This window comes from Buteo buteo, chromosome 15 (assembly GCF_964188355.1).
Source record: "Buteo buteo chromosome 15, bButBut1.hap1.1, whole genome shotgun sequence".
Taxonomy (NCBI): Eukaryota; Metazoa; Chordata; class Aves; order Accipitriformes; family Accipitridae; genus Buteo; species Buteo buteo.
In genome coordinates, this window is record NC_134185.1 from 25699582 (window position 1) to 25707516 (window position 7935).

General features: G+C 49.0%; 1 protein-coding gene across 1 annotated transcript; it reads right to left on the reverse strand.

The window, feature by feature from the left end:
• Positions 1-1732: 1732 nt before the first annotated feature.
• GPR6 (G protein-coupled receptor 6) lies at positions 1733-2761 on the reverse strand. The gene has a single exon (XM_075046395.1). The coding sequence runs from the start codon at positions 2759-2761 to the stop codon at positions 1733-1735; it is 1029 nt and encodes a 342-aa protein (XP_074902496.1).
• Positions 2762-7935: the final 5174 nt, after the last annotated feature.

Here is a 7935-nt window from a genome sequence, read left to right on the forward strand (position 1 = left end):
GCTTACTCACTAGCAACTTTAGAGCTGTTGTTAATCTGAGCGGTGTTTTGACCTACCGTTAGATCTGGTTTAAATCATATTTGTAACATCACTGCAACAGTGCCCTGATGAACTGTGTGCCTGGAGGTATTCATCCATTAAAATGTCACATTTGTGATTATTAGAATCGATAAAAATAATGGGGCTAGCGGAGTCTGGAATACAGTTGTTTGGTGTTTTTTTTTAAATGAAATACCTTTGTATTATCAGTGAAATGATACTGGTTTTCATAATACTTGCACTCACATAAATACAGCATTACTGATTCACAGCCTCGCTGGGGCTTGTTGGATCTTTGTGGCCCCAGCTGCTCCAGCAGGCAAATGCTTGATGCATTGCCTGGCCATAAGCTGGGAAACACATTAGTCCAAAGTTTTTATATGGTACTATGTACATAAACGCAATCTCTTTCAGCCCTTAAATACAAATTGAAATGACAGTGATAAACTATAACATAACCGGGATGTAAATGTAGCATAACTATAACTAAATAAGCAGCAAGACTGCTTCTGAAATCTGCCGTGCTTGTTATTGCTCTAAATAAATCAGTCGCCGGTGAATTTGAACCTGAGTGAAGAAGTGTTTCCGAACTCTGAACAACATTGATCTGTGATGGGCTCTTTGAAGCCACTAAGACGTGGGATTATCAGAAAACTGTATACTGCTCCGAGACCGGCAGACAGCAAAGATGCACTTAAATGATTTTTCTACAGCATGCAATCCAAAAAAAGGAGGGGGAGAAACAATTCAGGTTCCCTTCAGAACTGTGGATGATAAGGAAAATCAATTTATTGTGGCATTTTACAGGTTAGACTAAAAGAGGAAAAAAGAGCCCAGCTTAGAGTCCGATTTTTTGCCCACAGTTTGGTAACTTTTTAATGGAGCATTATCATAAAGGGCTAACTTACAGCTTGAAGATAAAAGCTACTGGAAACCTGGCGAGTAATTGTCATCGGCAGCCTATTTGACTGGGCTTTTTGTTTCTTTGGTTGCTGGAGAATAAAAAGGAGTTTGTGCTCTTCATTACTCTCTCTTTGCCAGACTAAAGAAGAGAACAAATAAACAAGCAAGCAGGAAGGTGCCCTTCTTGGTGCAGCATTTCATCTCCATAGTGAATGATGATCACTTTAGGCAGAATTACACGGGGAGCTTTTGAAAGTAAACACAGGGACTTTGCTCAACTGGCAAATTTGCCAGCTCCCTTGTTTCTAAAAGCATCTAAACACACAAAGTTATATTGCATCTTACATGTTTTTATTTGTATACAAAATGTTATAATTTATCAATATTGTGCTGCAAAGTATAGATACACACATACATACATACACCCCACCCCTACCCCACCCCCCCAACACACACACGTACAAACACAACACGAACACAACTTTCTTTCTTTCTGCCCTTTGGAAAGGCAACACTGTTTTGGCAGGTCAGCAGCTAGAAATAAGGTGCTATAATTAAGCAGTACCGGAATGTCTTCACTTTACAAATGTGATGTGCAAATTTATATACAACCACGCTTTTTTTTCACAGAACCCCAAACTCCGTACCCCGAACCGCTCTCAGAGATACAAACATGTATAAAGTGCTAATACTTAAGCATGTTTCCAACGACTTCACGACGTAGTTTGAAGTTGAGAACAGGCACTGGGTGGATTGTCACTCGGTGCGGTACGACAGAGAGAAAAGTCACTCAGACATCGCTGGGGGACCGGGAGCGAAAGGGCACTTTAGCCTGAAAGCAGCCGCAGAAGAGCACCCACATGGACCTCTGGATTTCCTGGTTTCTGTAGGCGTAAATGATGGGGTTGATCATGGAGTTGTAGGTGGCGGGTAGGAGCGTGGCGTACGTGTACATGGAAGGGTAGTCGGGATCCCCCACTACACAGTAGATGGCAAAAGGCAGCCAGCTGGCTCCGAAAGTCCCGAGGATTATAGCGAGGGTAGAGACTCCCTTTTTGGTGGCGACGTAGTGCGAAGCAGTCAGAAAGTGCTGCTGGAGGGCTATCTGGTGGGCATGCCTGCAGACGATCTTGCAGATCTCGACGTAGAGATGGAGCATGATGAGGAAAACGAGGAAGAAAGAGGCGGACAGCAGCGTCACGTTGCTCTTGGTCAAGGGCCTGACGACGCTGCAGGCGGCGCGGTCGCGGAGGCAGTTCCAGCCCAGGACGGGCAGCAGCCCCAGGCAGAGGGAGACCCCCCAGGCGCCCGCCAGCATGGTGTGGACGCAGAGCACCGTCCTCTCCGAGTAGTAGGTGAGGGCGTTGTAGAGGGAGAGGTAGCGGTCCACCGTGATGGCCAGCAAGCTGCTCACCGAGGCGGCGAAGGAGGCGACGAGGAAGCCCACCGTCAGCAGGCTGACCGTCTCCGAGCGGATCACGTACTGGAAAACGAAGTTGAGGATGAGGCCGAGGCCGGCCAGGAGGTCGGCCGTGGCCAGGCTGCCCACCAGCACGAACATGGGGGTGCGCAGGGCGGGCGAGTAGCAGATGATGGCCACCACCAGGGCGTTCTCGCAGGCGATGGCGGTGCCGGAGACGCACAGCATCACGTCCCAAGGGTTGAGGGCGGCGGGCGCGGGGGTCCGCGACGACAGCTCCAGCGAGGCGTTGCCGCCGCCGCCGCCTCCTCCTCCTCCTCCTCCTCCGCCGCCGCCGCCGCCGGGCAGCCGGGGGGGGGCGGCCGCTCCGCTCTCGTTCAGAACCGCCGCTGCCTCCATCGCCGCCCGGGGGCAGAGGCGGCGGCGGCGAAGCGGCGGCGGGGAGCGCATAACCGGGCCGGCGGCGCCGCGCCCGCCCTGTCTGTGGTGCTGAAGAACGGAGAAGTTTTTCCCGCCGGCCCGGCGGCCGCCCTCTTCTCCTCACAGCCCCGCGCCCCGCCCCGCCGCCCGCAGGGGAGGGGGCGGCGCCGAGGCGGGCGCTGAGGCGGGCGGCTCGCTCGGCGGCGGGGCCGGCGGGTTTCTTGGGGGACGGGGAGCGGAGAAGGAGCGGGGGAAGGCTCCTTGTGGCTGCCGGTGGGGAGGAGGGCCCGCCCGGCCCCGCTGTCCGCCGCTCCCGCTTCCCCCCACTCCAGCTTCGCGGTGTGTGTGTGGAGGGGGGGGGGGTGTTTCCCGCCTCGGACGCCGTCCGCCGGGCGTTCGTGAGGAGAACGCGGCGGGTTTTGCGTTCCGGCAGCGCTGGCGGGGACGGCTCTGAGCCCCGCGGGGAGCTTCGTCCGCCGCCCGAGGGAAACGTCTCCGAACGGCCCGGCGAATCGGTGCGGAAAAACGCCCGCTTCTCGCCCGCCCGCCGCGAACTCCAGGGTCCGCGACCCGGCGACCGGCGAAAGCATCCGCGCTCTTTCCCGAGGTCCCCCCAAAATGATGAGGTCAGGCCAGAGAAGACCCAGTCGCACGGGCATCAAAAATGGCAGCTGCCTCCTCGTCTCACTGCGAACCGGCAGCCGACGCATTGCCGCTCTAACGCACGCGAATCGACGAAGCGGAGGATAACGGCCTCCTCCCCATCGCTACCGAACCCCGTATCGGTTTCCACTTGCAGCAATGTGGCTCCCCCAGCACTAAGGGGACAAGCCGAAAGGTGACCCCCCCCCCCCCGCTCCCCACCCTGGTAGAACATCTTTGTTCTGTAAGTGCTGATCAAAAGAAGGTGGAAATAAAATGACCTCTCGGTTGTGGGAACGGCGTGCAAACCACTTAGATACAGTTTTGAAAGATTCGTTGGAAGAAAAATGTGTTTACTGCCTCGCCCAGTCCAAATGAAGGCGGCACGCAGGCCACGCCGTGGTAAAAGGTGGGCGCATTCAGAGGGAATTAGAGTGTCAGCACTCATTACATCCATCCTCATCTGCGTCCTCCTGCAGGCTAAACACTATTATCGAGACAGGCTGCAGACGCTTTGTGTCTCTGTAAACAACCGAAGCCATTGCTTCCCAGATTTCTGAAACGCGAATCTCAGAATAGTTTAATTTGGAAGGGACGCGTGGAGGTCAGGTCTGGGGCGCCTCTCTGGTCCCACCACTTGCTCAGAGCAGGGACAGCGTCCACTGTGCAAAGGTTTTCCTCAGGGTCTCATTCAGTCAAGTCTGAATATCTCCAAGAAAGGAGATGGTACAGCCTCTCAGGGCAACCTGCGCCTGTACTTTGCCCTCAGCTGTGAAGTTTTTTCCCTTTTATCTAGTCGGACTTTCCTTCACTGCAACTTGTGCCCGCAGCCCCTTGTCCTGCGTGGTGTCCCGCTGCCCATATATTCTCCCATGCCTATCCAGGCGTTACAACAGCATTTGTGACTGCAGCAAAACCGGTTGCAAGAAGGTTTAAGAAGGGTTTGCGGGTCTACCCAGCTCAAGCACTTGGTCATGTACCCCCACTACAGTTCAGAAAATGCAGTGTTATCTTATTCCCTTTGCCAAGTAGAGAATGGGTTGGGTATGGTCAACATTAGCTTGGATTGAGATTGAGACCGAGACCACAAGAATCCCCGTGCAGAAGCGGATGCTACAGAGCAAGGCAAAAGAAGGTAAGGTAAAACCCAAGGTAAAGTAAAATCCAAGGTAAAGGAAAATTTTGGTCATGCCCAGAGGAAATCTTCCAATCTAGCCCCCAAACAGAGGTGGCTTATCTCAACATTAGTTAAAGTGGCTGTGACAGAATAAATTATTCCAAACATTTTTTCAAAATGCATTCAAAATGGTGCCATTCAAACTTAGCAAGTCAGGTTTGCAAACATGAACCAGCTGGGCTGCACAATGCAACTGTAAGATCTGCAGTATTTTTGTGACATCTATAAAGCACAGAGAGAAATATGTAATTTATCTGCTTTTCAGTAATAAAATGTGGTGTGGAAGGTCTCGGTTGCGGGTGATTTGTCACATCTTTCACCAACCTATTACCTCTGGAAAGCAAGTATGTGGTGGGTCTTCTCTGCAGTAGCACGTATATCGTAAGGCAGTGTATGCTTTTTATATTCTCGATACACGTAATTTTAAACCTCTATGTGCTCGAATACTTTTTCCTTAACTGAAAACACTGAGAGCCCACGCTATCAAGGCAGACACCATTTCATGTGTGGTGGAACCTCATGAGAGCATTAGGATCTCAGAGTAAGACACAGGAAGATTTTTTAACCTATGAGCCAGTCCAGTGTCACACCCCTTACCTGTTGTCACGTATTTCACTCAGTGAAAGAATTGCTCAAGCTTCGTAGTGTGTCTCTGAAAGGGAGATGCACGTGTCCAGCTTGACTTTGCTCCTTGTCAGGTGTTTTCCAAGTTCTTCCGGCTCTTTAGTCCCTGCATTTCTCCAGACTTTTACCCTTTCAAGAGGAGGATGCTCTTACAGTCCATGTCAGGTTCTTACTGAGCTCAGCGAGCCGCACTGTGCATCTCCCTCCTCTCCCTCATGTTGCCCAGTACCCATCAGCAGGGTTAGTGAGCAACTCCATGCTTACTAAAATGGTTTCACCTCCTTGGGAACTCTTTGTATTTCCAGAGCTATCCTTAAGGGCCTTTTATCTTCTTAGTACAGCTGCTCGCATCAGTCATTCCAACAAAAGGTGAGCCATCTGGATTGCTCTTAATTCAAACTGGTTGTGGGAAAAAGAGGATTCAAAGCGTAGATAAAGCTGGTGTCTAACAGCCACACTCATTTACCACAGCACCATAAGGAACAGCGGAGAGAGAAGTCTGGCCAGACCTCCTGCACTGACATCAAGATGTTTTCATCTTGGCTTCCTAGCTGAGACTGGATCTGCAGATCTCACGGGAGGATATAAAAATAAAAAGCTATGTTTCAGCAGTGCATACCTAAGTGCAGCATATGATATAACTCAGTAATTACCTCAGCAAATTTCTGAAAATTAAGCAGCAACAAAATTAAAAAGTTGCTGAAATAAACAATCTAAAAACTCTCTGCTTGACTTCTCCATCTGTTCTGAGAGCTGAGCAATATTGCGGTGTAATTTTAATAAGTGATTACTTAATTTTGGTTAACTATGGATTATTTTGATGGTTGGTATTCTTTAATGATTAATAAGTAGGCTGAGTAAATGTTAAGTATTATTAAATGCGCTTTACATAGCATGAGTTGGAACCAAAAAAAAAAAGCACTTCAGAATTTATCTTTCCAATAACATGCTGAAAATATTGAAGAATCATTTTTCTTCTGGCAACGTAAAGATGCCTTAAAATAAAGGCGGGAGGAGCGGAGGAGAGAGGGGGATAACACAGATGGTGAGCTAACCAGCGCTGACATTTCAGAGATTTCTATGCAGCTGGTGTGAAAAGATGTTTTAAATACTTAGCAATGCATTTAGGCACCTCTTCAAGTTTATCATTTTGCTGACTGGGTGAACTCAGCCTCGTCACCTGGTGTCACCGATGACTAGGTCCTCGTTAACGATACCCCCTGGCTGATGCTTCAGATTTAGACAGGTGTCCACCTGCAAACATGCTGTATTCTGAAACCTACTGATGACAAAAACCTCAGAGGGGTTGAGGCACCATTTAGAATTTCAATCGCATCCTACACAGTCCCGTTTCTCCGCCACACATCGCGTTTCCCACGCGGTCCTTGACTGTGCTTCTTGATGGAGCACTCATGGTGCCGTCAGTGTCCTTTGATGAGTCTTCAGCTGCTTGGCTGCTCTGTGCCTCATGCAGATACAGTCGAGAAAACAGCCTGCATGTCTATAAAATCTATTTTACTTGCACAGTAAGGCTATATGGGACCACATGAACACAACTATCACACTTTTTCTAGCACGTGCTTGGGATGAAAATCCTGGGTTACTCTGTCGCATTTGCAAAACTGCATTTCTCCAATGGATTTTATGGGTGCTTCAGAAAGCAGTACTATGTCTTATGTGGTCTATGAATCTCTAGCAGAAACTAGAGGGACAAACTTCACATAAGCAGGTAAAAACCTGCTTTAAATAGTGTAACAAATACTTATTGTCAGGGATGAACTCAGACTGAACCTTAGGTTGAAACCCGCAGAGGTTGAGCTATCATGCATTTATTTTCCAGTGAGAAGAAAATGTAAAATGTACAGAAAAATAGACAGAATCATAGCGAACACTATTTTGAGCTTTCACTTATGGCTCTCAAAGGACTTCTTTGCAACAATTTAACCGAGAGTCTTCCTCCTCCCCTTTTACTTTGTGGGGTAGGAGTCCCACCCAGCCCCTCCTCTCCCTGACCCATCCCATCATTTTGGCAGTTGCCGGTTCTTCCCCGGGGCTGACAGTGGCACGGTCCCAGGCTACGAGCCCTTCTCCTCCTACCACTCCCACTTCAGCCGGGATGAGTTTTTGATGCAGCTTTGACCTCTAAAGCTTAGTCAGGCAGGGACTCTGCCCTGGGAGGTGCCTCTTCTGAGTGCTCACCACCCAGGGATGTTTATTTTTTTTCAGGTGCTTGAGCTTTCATCTCATCTTTTGGTAGGGACCCAGTGACTACAAGAATGATCTACACATCTGCTTAGCAATCTCCACATCTGTCAGACCACTTCCACCAGCCAGCCAGGCTAAGCCAGAGGACCTGGCTTAGCTTCCGAAGGAATAACGTTTGCCAGCAACACTTGGATGCTAAAGAGCTGCACATGGTTTTGTACAGAGTTCGTTAGGAAAGGCATGGTCATTGCTTACCTTTATTAAAAAAGATAGCCTCTGGTCCACTCTGTTTATTTCTAGAGATTAGTGATGAATATACTGAAGCTAAATACACGTATTTTGCAACTTTTCCTTCCTTGCCCTGCTTGTTCTTTTAATGGAAAGAAATCAGCACTGGCAAAGGTCATTCATCATTAGATGTGTCATCAAGTGCAACGGGACAAGGTCTTTTATTGTTTTCTTTCTTTTAAACGTTTCCAAAACCTTTTTGCTCAAGTTTTTAAAT

Coding starts and splice junctions, on each gene's coding strand:
- GPR6 (XM_075046395.1), bottom strand. CDS start 2,761: ATGGAGGCAGCGGCGGTTCTGAACGAGAGCGGAGCGGCCGCCCCCCCC.